Genomic DNA, 14019 nt, shown 5'->3' on the forward strand with positions numbered 1-14019 from the left:
TGAGAAACTTATGCCCATGGAGAGGGGAATTTCCCACTTTCCTACTTCATGTTTGACTGCAAAACTCATGTGGGTTTCCTTATCAGTGAGCAGGGCCTAGGAGAGGGGGGTAAAGGGGGTAATTTGTACCCGGGCTGAGGGTCAAAAGGGGGCCCAGGAGCCAAAGGAGGGGCCCCAGAAATTTCCTGGGATCTGACATTTTCCTATCTGCTGGGGACAGTACCATGACTGGGGATGCTGGGGACACTGCTAATGCCACATGGGTGGGTACACCTGGGCTCCAAAAACGTTTCCAACTTTCTCTACACTCCCCTCACCCTGCTTCATCCCTCCATTCCCCTATTCTGCTTGCCCATCACCACCTTCCCCCGCTTTGTTTCTCCCCTCGCCCTTTGCAAAAGGCCTAAAAGAAACTTTGTACCCCCTGATAAAATTCCTCTCAGAGACCCTGTCGGTGAGATATCCATTAGTTTTTTTGTTTTGTTTTGTTTTTTGCCATGGAGTATCCAAGTAGCTCCTTCCCACTTTTTCATGTGTTAGTTTTGTGGATTCAGTGTCTTCCATGTGGGATTTTGAAAGTATAGATGCCACATGATTCTCAGTATCTGTGAGTTTTGAACTCTCGGAGGAGGTGACACAGCGCCACTGGCGTCGCTGGGGGGTGTGGGCCGCACCGGGTGACACGCCGGGGGTGTGTGACGTGCCCTGGGGGAGGGTGCACTAACGTCACGGCTTTCAGAGCTACCCCATCATGCCATACACCGTTGGATGCAGAATTCCCGGCGGAGTGCAATGCAAGAAACAGAATTGAAATATCTCCTTTCCTTCAAAAGTTATGGCCAAAAAACCAGAAAGAAAAAATGCATGGAGCCCTATGGACAGTGAAAGTGAGCCGTATCACGCGTTTACTTGCAAGTATGCGTACTTGCCACAGTCCATCGGAAAGCGCAGGCTGAGAGGAATCCAACAACACCACAATGGTCCTGATCCAATGAATGCAGCCCCCAAAAACATGAGAAGGAGGTCCCTGCCTCCCTCCCAGCTATTGAGCCTGAAAGGAAGCCACGTGGCCGTGTTTACTCGTGAGTAGGCAAACTTGCCTTAATCCAGGCAAGGACTGAGAGGACTCAGGGCAGGCTGAGAGGACTCCAAGGACGTCAGAATGGTCCTGATCCAATGAATGCAGCCCCCAAAAACACAAAAGGGAGGAGATCCCTCCCTCCCTCCATCCCAGCCCTATGGAAAGCGAAGCAGCCTCAAGGTCACGTTTACTTGCAAGTAGGCAGATGAGCCTTGGCTGGTGGTCAGGCAAAGGGGAATGTGAGGACACCAGAATGGTCCCGATCCGATGGAACTGAAGCTCAACATATGTTCCAGAAGGCAGTCTCTCTCCCCCACTAGAAAGGACAAAAAAAGAGGCTTGAACTGGTAAGGGGAAAGTTTTCTATTTTGCACTTGCAAAGCCAGAAAGGTCTTTGTCTTGATATGCCTGAAATAGAAGAACTTTAAACAGGGCAGTGGGAAGGGCTGGAAATCTCACTGATTCTTTTTGGGGGGTGTTATTGCAGACAGACTACAGAGTAAGCTCCATTGACCACTATGGGACTTGGTTCAGAGTAGACATGCATAGGATTGGGCTCACAGGCTGCAATCCTACCCACACTTTCCTGAGGGTAAGCCCCATTGACCACAATCTTACTTCAGAGTAGATTCACTTGGTGGAACAGGACTGGCTCCCCCTTATTTAATTACTTCTTTTATTTTAATTTAATTATTTATAATTATTTTAATTGCTTGATGATGTCACTTCTGGCCTTGACATCACTTCCAATAGGTCCTGGACAGATTTTCATTCTTAAAAGTGGGTCCCAGTGCTAAAAGTTTGAGAACTGCTGCAATAAGGTGTTAGTAAGTTGACACAGGTGTGTGTGTGTGTGTGTGTGTGTGTGTGTGACTCTACAAGTTTTCAAAATCACTAAAATCAGAATTTGGAGGAATAAGACCATCACGTTATATATCAATCAATGTGTAATTTCATGCAGAATGCAATGAAACAAACCACATTGAAATATCTGTGTTATAACAAAAGGTACAGCCAAAAAATCAGTGGGGCCGGGGCGATGGTACATCACCACGCCCACCACCTGGGGTGTTGCCCTGCCCACTGCATGGGGTGACGTGAATCCTAGTGATGCCACTGCACAGCGCCTTAGACTGGCTCCCAGTTGAGCCCTCCTTCTGTACACCTCACCCTCTCCTTGTTTTCAGTTTTAAAGGGCAGCTACCTCTCCCCCGGCTTCTTCTCATCAGCACTAGGACCCTCATTCTGCTGGAGAGAGAAGTGGGTGGGGGAGGTTGTCTGTTTGTATTACCCTGCACATGTCTAATCAGAAGCAAGTTCCATTGTGCTCTGTGGGGCTGACTCCCAGGACAGTGTGCATAGGTTGTGGGGAAGACTCACAATTGTCTTGCAAACTAGCACTTCTTCACTTGTGTTGGTCTGCTTGCTGAAAGTGCCAGTATTAAATATGTGACTTCCTTCCATTGAGCAAGTTTCTATCCCCCATACCTGATTCCCTTCACAGAAGACTTATCTTCTAAAACAAGCTAAAAGCTCTGGAGGGGGTGTGCGCATGTATATGTGTGCACTCTATATTTCTGCTTTTGGAGGCTCAACTGGAGCAGTAGTCTGTGGTTGGGGTGGGGATTGTTAGAGGTGCTGGGCTTCTTTGCTGCATGTGCACCAAGTATTAAAGCAGTGCTTTTCAACCATTTTCATCTCACAGCACACTGACAAGGTGCTAAAATTGTCAAGGCACACCATATGTTTTTTGGCAATTGACAAGGCACATCATGTTGCTGGTGGGGGACTCACCCCCCCCCCTGCAGTGTGCTTACTAATAAATGACCCTTCCCCAAACTCCTGCAGCACACCTGCAGACTATTTGTGGCACACCAGTGTGACACACCACACTGGTTGAAAATAGCTACATTAAAGCTTGCTTGAACAAAGTAGTACAGTCTGATCCCTAGTCAAACAAAAGGCAACTTCTCAGCTCCTTCCCCCAACACAAAAAGCGGGCAGACAAAGAGGCAAGGACACAGAGACAGGAAAAATGCCTTTGACACAATGCTATCAATGCCTACTCAGAAGTAAGCCCCATTGTGTTCAATGAGGCTTACTCCTGGGAAAAAATGTATAGGATGGAAGCCCAGGTAATGACAGTAAGAAGAAAACAGCACCCTTCTTGCTTACCCTTCTCCTTCACTCTTAGCTGTCTCCCTCCCCCTGCATCTGTGTGTTTCCTCCCTTGCCTGGGGAATCTGTTGGTTTCTTCTTCCAAGAGATCCACCCTGATCTCTTTGACATGCCATGAACATGTCATGGGGGGTGGTGGTTGCATAACTGCAACACAGTACAGATGGAGACTTCCCTACCCCTCCTGCCAGAGCTTCTTGTCAGATCCACAGAGCAAGAGAGAGACATAGCACTTTTGTCTTCTCAGGCAGGGAAAGGGCTTTCTCAACCTGTGCATGCCTACTCAGAAGTAAGTTCCATTGTGTTCAATGGTATTAATTTCTCAGGAAGTGCACAATCATAATTATGATTGAAATTAAACTTTTTGTTTACTTTTGTGAGTAAAGGTGTAAAGAGTGGCTGGTGACAGTCCCCATGATGCTGCTTTGGATCCTGATCCCATGCCTGCTGTCACTGGCAAGAGCAGGACACACAGTGCCCTCAGAAGGGCAAACCCTCAAGGAAAAACTTCCACCCTTTTTTTGACTGGCAAGTGCCCTGGGATACATGCAGATGCAGCACAGGAAGAGGGATTAGCATGGTTTTTGCCTCAAAGAAAGCCCTGGATTGCAGGGATCATGTGGTCACAAATACCATGTGGGTTGAACCTCACAGATGTGACTCATGGATGTGTTTCCCCACAGAATAGCAGCACACTTGGTCTGGGTCTATGGCTCTTTCCTATATTCTTCCCCCCATTAGATAAATGTATTCATGTGTTTAGGGAAATCCAGTTCATTAAAAAAAAAACAGCACCAGGGAAAACAATTAACCTGCCCCCTTATATAAGAACATAAGAAAAGTCCTGCTGGATTTGGCTAAAAGCCTACCCAGTCCAGCATCCTGTTTTCCACAGTGGCCCACAGCTGCTCCTGCCACTTCACTGAAGGTCTGAAGCCATTCTTAAACCAGCCTGTCTCTTGGTAAAATGTAAACCAAGATAAGCTCTATTTAATCAGAGAAATGAAGCACTGCAAAGAAAAAGAAAATGTCACCCTGAAAACCAATCCAAGATTATGCTTCTAGCCTTTAGGTTGAGGGAGGGGCTTGGAAATGTGCAGGTGATCTTTGCTGAAGAGTTAAGGAAGAGGTTTCTGGTGGTAGAAAGGACATCTGTGCCCTTCATTGATCTCTCATATTCCCTGCTAATGTGTTTTTTCGTACAAAACTATTGCACCTCCAGACCTTATTCATTTCAGCTGTTGTTCCTTTTCTCCTCCACATCTTAGGTCTAACCAAAACACAATCACCTGTTGAAGAGGCAAACTAGACACACTCTAGCTAAGTCCAGATTGTCTAGATATTTTGTATTAGGCAGTTTAGGGCCTTTGTGGAAGAAAGCTGTTTGGCTCCAGTTTTCGTTCACTGATGCCAGTGGCACAGCTGGCCCATCTAGGACCTGAGGCTGTGAATCTCAATGTCACCCCCAGAAGTGCCTGATACAGAAGTAATTATGGTGCCATGATGACATCACCACCAATTACCTCTGGGTTACAGTGTGCTCAGAGTAGTCGCTGAGCAACTGACTTTTTCACAGGAAAAAAGTGGTTGGTGCGCAGAGTGGCGCGCAATTCCTTCATGTTCCTGTAGGGGAGGTGCAGGAGAAGGTACTGCAGCAAGGACTCCTCACTGCCAAAGGACTTTCTTCTGCTCCTCCCTTCGCAACCTCTCACCCCCTTGCAGGCCTGCGGCCTCGTCCCTACCACCATCAAGAGTGGACCAGAGGAGTCTTTTGATACCCCTCATGGCATGGTACCCAGGTTCTTGTAACCCCCCACCCCCTAGCTATGCCACTGTTAGATTCTGTCCACTTTCTACTGCCACTGTTGGTTAAAAGTCATTATAGCTAAACAAAACCTCTAAGTTTGGAGGCAATGATGCCATCAAATCCTAGCGGAGCAACAACAAGGGGAGCCTTTGTGCTCCTGCTTGTGGATCTCTTGAAGGCATCTGGGTGGCCACTGTGGGAAGCAGGAGGAGATGCTGTGTAACCCTTTCAGGTTGCATCTAATGATCTACCTTTAGCAACAGTTGTGAAATCAAGGAGCAGATTCCCAGTTATATATTGTTCTTTACTCTGAGACAAGTTTTCTTGAAAGCAGTGTTTTGTGTAAGATATACAGTATACAAGAGCTGAATGTTTAATTTACTATAAAATCAGCCTCCAGCTGAAAACCTGTGAAATCATTTTAGTTAATTTGCCATATTTATCAGTTTGCCAGTGAAACTTGAGCAGGCCAGTGGGGAATCTGTCATCTGCAGCAGTTTGGAAAATTAAAACCAAACCTTAGTAGTGTTGTTTTGTTTTTCCTTGGAAGGCAGGGAGGGGAAAGCTAAATCTGTGGCACTTAGAGGCATCCTGTCTCTACTTGTAAACTCTCTGGTCTTATTAAGAAATCCTTTCTCTCAACAGACATGCTATTTCTCCTAGGTGTTAGGTGATAGACTTCCTAGAACCTATGACCCCAAATTCTTTTAAACAGGAGGTGTGGGATATCAACCCTCATCACATAGCTGTCCATTTCTAAGGACCCTAAGATGTGAACCAGCAGCAGCATGAGTTGAAACAGCTAGTAAACTGCTAAGTCAAGTTCTTCCCTTATGAAACATAGTAAAACTTTACCAACATTCTGATTAATTATGGACACATCTTAACCAACTTTCCAGCACTGACCTAGCCATCCCCACTGCAGGATGCAGTTCATGCCACATTGACGCAGTTATGTCAGTGCTGGAAAGTTGGTTAGGTTTGTGCCCTATGTTTAATAATTAAACATATTAATTATTAATAATTTTCACCCCCTTTTTCCAAGGAATATGTGGTCCCTCACCCTTTTCCTTCACAACAACCCTGTGAGTGCAGGTCTACTGGGCTTCCCAGTGCAGAGCCCAGGTCTATCTGCCCATACAGCATTGGCAGCTACAGTAATATGGAAAACCAAACACACTCTTAAGCCTCTCTAAAATCTTTTAGATATAGAAAATCACTGCGGAAAATTAGCATCATTGTATTTAGGCTCACACTAGAATGGAAAGTATGCACTAAAACTTATGCCTGTAGCAGTTATAGCCCCACAGTTGTGTCCCTGAGCTCCCATACACTCCTTCATAGCAAGCGGATCTACACACCAAAGAGCTACTATAGCAGGTCAGTTTCCTCTCAGATTTGACACTGTGTTAAGGAGTGTATGCATTCCTTGAACCAGCACATATGGCTTTAGATAGCAGCAGCCATGCACGCAGCTGTCCACGCAGGCAGTGAGTCCAGGTAAGATAGGAAAATATAAGAACCCAGGAAATTTCTGGGCCCCCTTGACTCCTGGGCTCCCTTTTAGACTCTGGGCCTAGGTACATTTTACGCCCTTTATCCTCCCCTCCCGGGCCCTGCTCTGAGGGAGGCTAGAGTGATCATCACTCATTCATGATCAATGGGAGCTTCACAACTGAATGGTGATTTGAACTCAGTTCCCTCCGGTCCTCGTCTGATGCTCTGATCACTGCGCTACACTGACGGCACTATTGACTTATGTATTACTGTTGTTATTTTCATATTTTTCTTATTAATCCTTTGTATAGCACTGTGATTTGCCAAACCCTTTACATTGTTCATCTTACTTACCTTCATGGTGATGATGATACCCCTGGGGGCTGGGGATAAGAATAGGCCCTCAGTTTGGCTGTACTTGTCGTAAGAGGCGACTAAACAGCCACCGGGTAGATGGGACTCGTCAGCCTGGGAAGGCAGCTCATCTGAGAGAAGGAAAACTCTGATCCCAAACCTCCACTGCCTTGTGGCTACATCCAGTTATGGAAAAGGCTTCAGGAGTCAACCTCGAGCCGGAGGCCCTGAGGCAGTTCATGGTTGAACACAGTCACGTTCTGGCAACTCCTGCGACGCCGCTGGAACCAACCGTATTGGCCTCTGCCTTTCCATTGGACCATTTCTGGGACGTGGAGAGGGGGGATTTGCTGCATGGGTAACGGCCTATCCTCCATACCTACTTTACCCAGGCTTCGCGCACTGGAAAGGACACTCTGTTCCAGAACCACCATTCAGAGCGTGACACCATAGTCTTCCGAGACTGAAGGATGCCCGCAAATGATGATGATACATGGGGTAATTGCTGTTCTTGCCATTTTACTGAGAGTCAGTTGTGACCCAAACTACGTCTTTGCAGGAACAGAACTCTGCAAGAATGATTTCCACAATAAGCAGGTGGGGGTGGGCACAATCCAGATTGGAGCTGTTTAACTTTTTAAACTGTTAACTGTTTAAAAATTTAACTTTTACCTCTGCACTGATTTGAATCACCACCACTTTGCCCAGCTGTTTTTTGCCCCTTCAAGGACAATTATAACGTAGCAAATAGCAGCTTTGGGGAGGCAGTTCAGGTTAGGAGATTGACCCCAAATCAGATCTGTTAAAAAAAAAAAAATAGAGTCCCAGCTGTGGACATTTGAATAGCAGGTGATTTGATCCTGAGACCGATCTTCAGTGACTTCCTGAAGCTACCCAGTGAATCCACAATCAGCTTCAGCTCTAGCACTTCTTCCCCATAGAGCACTTCCCGCAAGCCCATTTAAATGAACAGAAGTTAAGCACAAACAGCTTGTACATGAGAATCTGCTGGGGAACCGGACCCCATGGTAAAGCTCTAGCATTTTTGCAACTTGAACTGAATGCCAAATTTGGCATCCGCCAATTTTTTTTAACATATTAGGTTCATCTTCATTATTTTTCTGGGAATTATTTTCCCATTGCCAACCTGTATAAAATAGCAGAATAACTTTGCTAACCATACATAAATATGTGGAGGGAAATTACTCCAGGCAGGACTCCTGGGATCAGTAAATATTTGCAGTTCACCACCACCAGCATCCTGCCCACACACCAACCCAGATCTACTCTTGTGAAGTTCTGCTTAATGCACTAAACATAACAAAGGTGTAAGAGCAATTCAATGATTTGTACTGGTATTTTGTGAACTTTGCTGCAGTGTGTGTGTGTGTGTGTGTGTATAGTGTTTTGTGTTTCTTTTCAGCAAATGCTTGCAAGTATTCCTTGGTGGGTTGAATGGGATGGGAAAGGTTTTCCTCTCATCTCCCAACCCCCTTCCCCTTGGAACAGAAACCAAAGAACTCTGTCATAACTAAAATAATTTGCACAATAATAGAAATAAATAACTGAACAGCAAATTCTCTGGAGTAGTACTTCTGTGCTTCCTTACAAACCCTAGTTGTGTGCTTGTTAACAGCAGATAGCTATGCATACTCTTTCTGGAGCCAAGAAGGGCACAGAGTGCCTGCTGTAGAATAAGTACTCAGGCTTCCAGGAAGATGGACAAAAGCAGTGACTTGGCATTCTTTGAGGATGTTAGACTCCAATGTGTGTCTGTCCAGTCTGAATTTTCTCTTCTCTGTCTCCTGTCACTTCATTCCACTTTCCTCCTGGTTCCTCTCATTGCTGGAACAAAATGTAGACCAGTGGTTTTCAAGCTTTCTACCTGCTGTCTCACAACCATTTTCATACTGCCTATCTTCCATGAAACCTCTGCATAGCCCCTTGGCAGATATTTCCATGATGACGCTGAACAGTGCTAGAGGAAGAATGGGAACATCCCAGCCAGTCATGCTCCCCGCAACAAAATGCTCTGTGGCCATGCATCCTGTCTCATATTCAGCACTTGTCTACAGGGGCAAATGCTGAATGTGGGAAGGGTTTCATTCTGGAACTTTGGGGATACTGGTCCAAACTCATTATACACAGGGGTTTGGTTCCCCCAACTCCCATGGATGCAAAAATTTCATGGATAGCCAAACCAGAAATAATGTTTTCAGCAGTGACAAAGCGGCAGCAGCTGTAAAGAGGCGCTTGAGGGGGGACATGATTGAGACATACAAAATTATGCATGGGAAGGATAGAGAGATGCTCTTTACACTCTCACACAACACCAGAACCAGGGGACATCCACTAAAATTGAGTGTTGGGAGAGTTAGAACAGACAAAAGAAAATATTTCTCTACTCAGCGTGTGGTTGGTCTGTGGAACTCCTTGCCACTCCTTGCCACCAACTCCAGGATGTGGTGATGGCATCTGGCTTAGATGACTTTAAAATGGAAGTGGACAAGTTTCTGGAGGAAAAATCCATTACGGGTTACAAGCCATGATGTGTATGTGCAACCTCCTGATTTTAGAAATGGGCTATGTCAGAATGCCAGTGCAAGGGAGTGCACCAGGATGCAGGGCTCTTGTTATCTGGTGTGCTCCCTGGGGCATTTGGTGGGCCGCTGTGAGATACAGGAAGCTGTACTAGATGGGCCTATGGCCTGATCCTTTGGGGCTGTTCTTATGTTCTTATAAAAATGTCCCTTTAAAAACATTTAAACAAGAAATAAGTGGGGGGGGGGTAGGTTCCCTTACCTCATGCAGCAAGCTGGTGGGCACTACATGACACTTCCTGGGATGTGTCTTTAAACTTTAAAATGCATCCTGCTGAGGATGTGTCTTTAAGCTTTCAGATACCTTGGATGGCCAAAGGATGGAGCTCTGAGCTCAGTGTTCCTTTGGAAGCACTTAGGGTGAAAAACCAGTAGTTTGGAGAAGATCTGGGGTCAGAGTCCAGAACAAAAACTGTCTGTATGCCTAAGGAGTACATTTTAAAAGGGAAGCAACAACATTTTCTGGCAAAAAGCACAAAAGAAAAAGAAAAAGAAAAACTTGGTTTTTTTATTGTCTTGTGTGTTGGCAACTCTAGTTTAGGAAAACAGAATTTATGTTTTAGCTTACTTGTTTGTTTGTTGTAGCAAGGAACCCACAAAGTATGCTACCTTATGAGCTAATTACCTATCTGAACACACACATAAATAGGTATCAGTACAGAAGGAGGCACCTGTCCAGGAACAAAAGAAGAAACCTCTGAGAGGCACTGAAAATGTTATATATTTGGCCCAGCTTGTGCTGTGTAGCAGTCTTCATTAGGCATAGTATTCTAGATTCTCTATGACAAAGTGAGACCAAAATGGACCAAAAAATGCTGGGCCAAAAAATTATACCTTTTCAGTGACCCATAAAAGTTTCCACTTCTCTTGTTCCAAAAACATTTGATCATTCGAGTTCATATGTTGGAGACCAACCAATCAAGGCAAAGTCTGCTAATGCACCATGATCAATGGCAGAACTTCTGATTAAGTAGAATCCAAGCCAAGGTTACCGGAGAGGGAGATGACCAGGAAGTGGGACTCCATTGCTAGAAATGGAGACACTTCCTCTTCTGCCAGGAAGCCTGGATGCATTGAGGGAGGAAGGTAGGGCTCTTGTCAAGCTTTGAAACTGGTTGTTCATGAGGCAGCAAGGCACAAGCCAAGGAGAATATGCCTAAGAGCTCTTCAGTAGCCCATAGATTGATTGGAAAGATTGGAAAGCCCATAGAAAGATTGGACACCAGAGCCTGGAGACAGAGAGGAGGACTCAAGGTGTCCTAGGGCCCAATCCGATCCAACTTTCCAGAGCTTACACAGCTGCAACACAGTCCCAAGGTAAGAGAACAAATGTTCCCTTACATTGATAAGGCCTCTGTAGCTGCCCCCTTACATCAGGATACAGTGTGTGTGCCCCATTGGCATGACTGTATCAGTGCTGGAAAGTTGGCTAGAATTGGGCCCTGTATTACTTTTACTCTATGGCTGAGCCCTGCCAGAGTAGTTACTTCCCACCTGGCACTTCATCAGACACAGAAAGTGTTCTCCTAAGTTGGTCGCTATGAATACTGAGCTAGATATGTAAAAGGTTGAAAAAAGAAAATGTTAATGTCAAAAGATCAAGACAATGGAAAGAGATAGTAGTAACTATCAGCTCAGTCTTATACATGAATACTCAAAAGTAAGGTTGACTTCAGTGGTGTTCATTTCTAAGTAAGAGTGCAATCCAGAAGCGCTCATGGGCTGGCACAAGTCACTTGCGTTGGCCTGGAGTTGTCACAAAAGTGCCATAAGGCACTTTTGCCCCACCTTGGGAGTCGGAAGGCTGGTGCACAGATATGTGCCAGCCCCTATAGGCCAATTCCAGCCTCCACTACACCAGCAGCTAGTAAGTATGCACCAACTGAGTCAGGCTGGTGCAGAGGTTTGGGGAGAGCAAGGTGGAATGGGGGCGTTTGGGGTAGGGGAAGGCCAGGTGGTGGGAGGGCCGATGGGTGGACTGGGAGGGGGATGGTGCCAGGATCCTGCACTTAGGCTGGATCCTAACCCCCCTCCCAGGCAACCCACCCTAACACTGGGCTGCTTGGATCTGCATCCCCTATTTAGATGATGCAGATCCAAGTAGCCCCATTTGGTAAGGATTGGGCTGTATGTGTACATAGGACTAGATCCTGTGGGCCCAATCCTATCTAATTTTCCAGCACCGGTGTAGCTGCTATGCAGTTCCAATGCAAGGGAACAAATGTTCCCATACCTTAAGGAGGCCTCTGTGATTGGTGCCCCACCACAAGATAGAGTGCATGCCCCATTGGCACAGTTGCACTGGCACTGAAAAATTGGATAGGACTGGGCCCTGTGTCATTTCTCTGTGCAGAGCATGAATGAATATAAGAGCTTATCATAGTAGTTGTTATTCAGCTGGTGATAAATTAGCAGCAGGACTATATAAAGAGAAACAATTAATTCCTGCAGTGACAGACTCACTCCCAGTGTGTTTTGCATCCAAGTTCTACTGTATCACATTTCTCAGCTTCTAACCCAGTCCTAGCTGTTTTCTTTGTTCTGCAGCTTTAAAGCCTCTGAACGTGAGCTTGCTTAAGCTCAGCCTGTTGTCTGCAGCTTCTGCCTTGACCTACTTTGTGTGCACTGCTACAGAAAGGGAATAATCTAGCAATAACTTGACCCCACCCCCTTTAAAAAAATCTTTGCAAGCCCAACATTGCAAGTCTAGTGGGGATTTGGATTTCCCAAAGTAATCGTGTAATGCTCCTCATTGAAGTGCTGCCCTAGAAGGAGGATGCTCACTAGCCACATCCACTCAATGAGGGAATTTCTTATCGTTGTAGGTGAAGAAAGGATATTATACGGCAATATTCTTTTTTCAGTGTAGTTGCTGCCACCTTGCTTTTGAGCTCTGTTTAGTACAGCTGGCTAAAATTGATCATAGAGATACCATATGTCTTACAACTCTTTACCATATACTTTTTTTCCCCTACCATTTTCATTTCACATACTCAGACCTGGTTGCTATTCACCCTTTTGTACTTATATTCATGGAAGGGAGGGAGGAATATTTATACTGTTAATAATATTTATCTAAATTAGAATCTGCACACCCTGCTGGGTTTCATTTGCTAATATTTAGAGCGCAATCCTAACCCACTTTCCAGCACCAACGTATGGGCAATGCAGCTCCGAGGTAAGGGAACAACATTACCTTACTTTAAGGAGGCCTCCATGAGTGCAACCCAACTGCAGGATGCAGCATACATCCCATTGGCACAGCTATACCAGTGCTGGAAAGTGGGTTAGGATTTGGGTATTAGTCTCACATTCAAGATTTTTTTTTTTTAAGTTGTTCTTCAGACAATGAATTTGGGAAATGCCAAGATAGCCAGCCCTTCCAACCTGCATTTCATCCAAATAGTGAAGATCAGGAGAAGGAAGTAGGAGGAGGGAGGAATGAAGCGGTCTCCAGAGAAAAGCCAGAGACACAGAGAAGAGAGGGGAAGGGTTGTATGTGTGAAGTGTTTTCCACAGGACTTGTCTTCAGTTACAGTGCCATGCTCACAAGTCTGGCGCTCGGTTTGATGTGGTAATGAAGCATTGATCGCAGGCGAGGAAAGAGAAGGGGGGAAAGAAAGATGAACTGCCCTTTGCTCATTCATTATTTTTTGTCTCCTAGCTGTGGAAGACAGAAAATTGTTCATAGGAATGGTTTCGAAGAAGTGTAATGAGAACGATATCAGGGTGATGTTTTCCCCATTTGGCCAGATAGAAGAATGCCGAATCCTCCGGGGGCCAGATGGGCTGAGCAGAGGTGAGTGCGAGCAGTCTCTAAACCCTACTTCTGTTTAAGTACTAATTGGCAGTGGATGTCATGGTCTGGGGAGAATAAGCCACTCTTGGCAGGTAGATGTTATGCTCAAAAATATGCCACACAACAAAAGTCTGCGTTTTTAATGGAACCTGAAATTATCACATTTTATTTTTAACACCTGAGAAGTTCTCTGTGGCAATGTATTAACTCATCTCATTGCCCTGTTTGTCAGTTGAAAAGGTTCTATTAGACCCTTTTCTCCCACACTTTTTAAAAAAAAGGGTTTCACTATCAAAAGTGTTCACTGTTCCAATTGTACTTTGCAAAAATGTTTGGAGGCAGGCAATATGTGCCCAAACATGCTGAATTCCCCCCCCCCGGCCCCACAGAATGCCTATTATTGGGCCTCAGACCACCCAAACTGAGTGAAGCTAACTTTTACTTTCACTAAAATTTTGTTCCATGCAGACCAAACCTATGCAGGTTTATTTGGAAGTCTATTGCAGTCAATGGACTACTCCTAAGTAAATGCGCATAAAATTGCTATTCAAGTCTAGCAATTGATTTTGCCCTATAATAGCAACCATTGTCTGTATATTTGCCTGCAAATCAACCATTCATTTACATTGGAGTAAAGAAAAGGGTTCATTTGGGGACAACTGAACCTGCTCCTGCTCACCCTAACTTTTTAATATCGGGCCTG

The 14019-nt window shown here is 45.3% G+C and overlaps 1 protein-coding gene across 15 annotated transcripts in view; it reads left to right on the forward strand.

Annotated features, from left to right (window-relative positions):
- Positions 1–14019, forward strand: part of CELF2 (CUGBP Elav-like family member 2) — a 503139-nt gene that overhangs the window by 409471 nt on the left and 79649 nt on the right. For all 15 annotated transcript variants that reach the window (XM_066633616.1, XM_066633614.1, XM_066633615.1 and 12 more), the window contains one exon: positions 13182–13316. In XM_066633616.1, coding sequence (XP_066489713.1) covers positions 13182–13316 — 135 coding nt within the window. The remainder of the gene's footprint in view (positions 1–13181; positions 13317–14019) is intronic.

This window comes from Tiliqua scincoides, chromosome 7, assembly GCF_035046505.1.
Source record: "Tiliqua scincoides isolate rTilSci1 chromosome 7, rTilSci1.hap2, whole genome shotgun sequence".
Classification (NCBI taxonomy): domain Eukaryota; kingdom Metazoa; phylum Chordata; class Lepidosauria; order Squamata; family Scincidae; genus Tiliqua; species Tiliqua scincoides.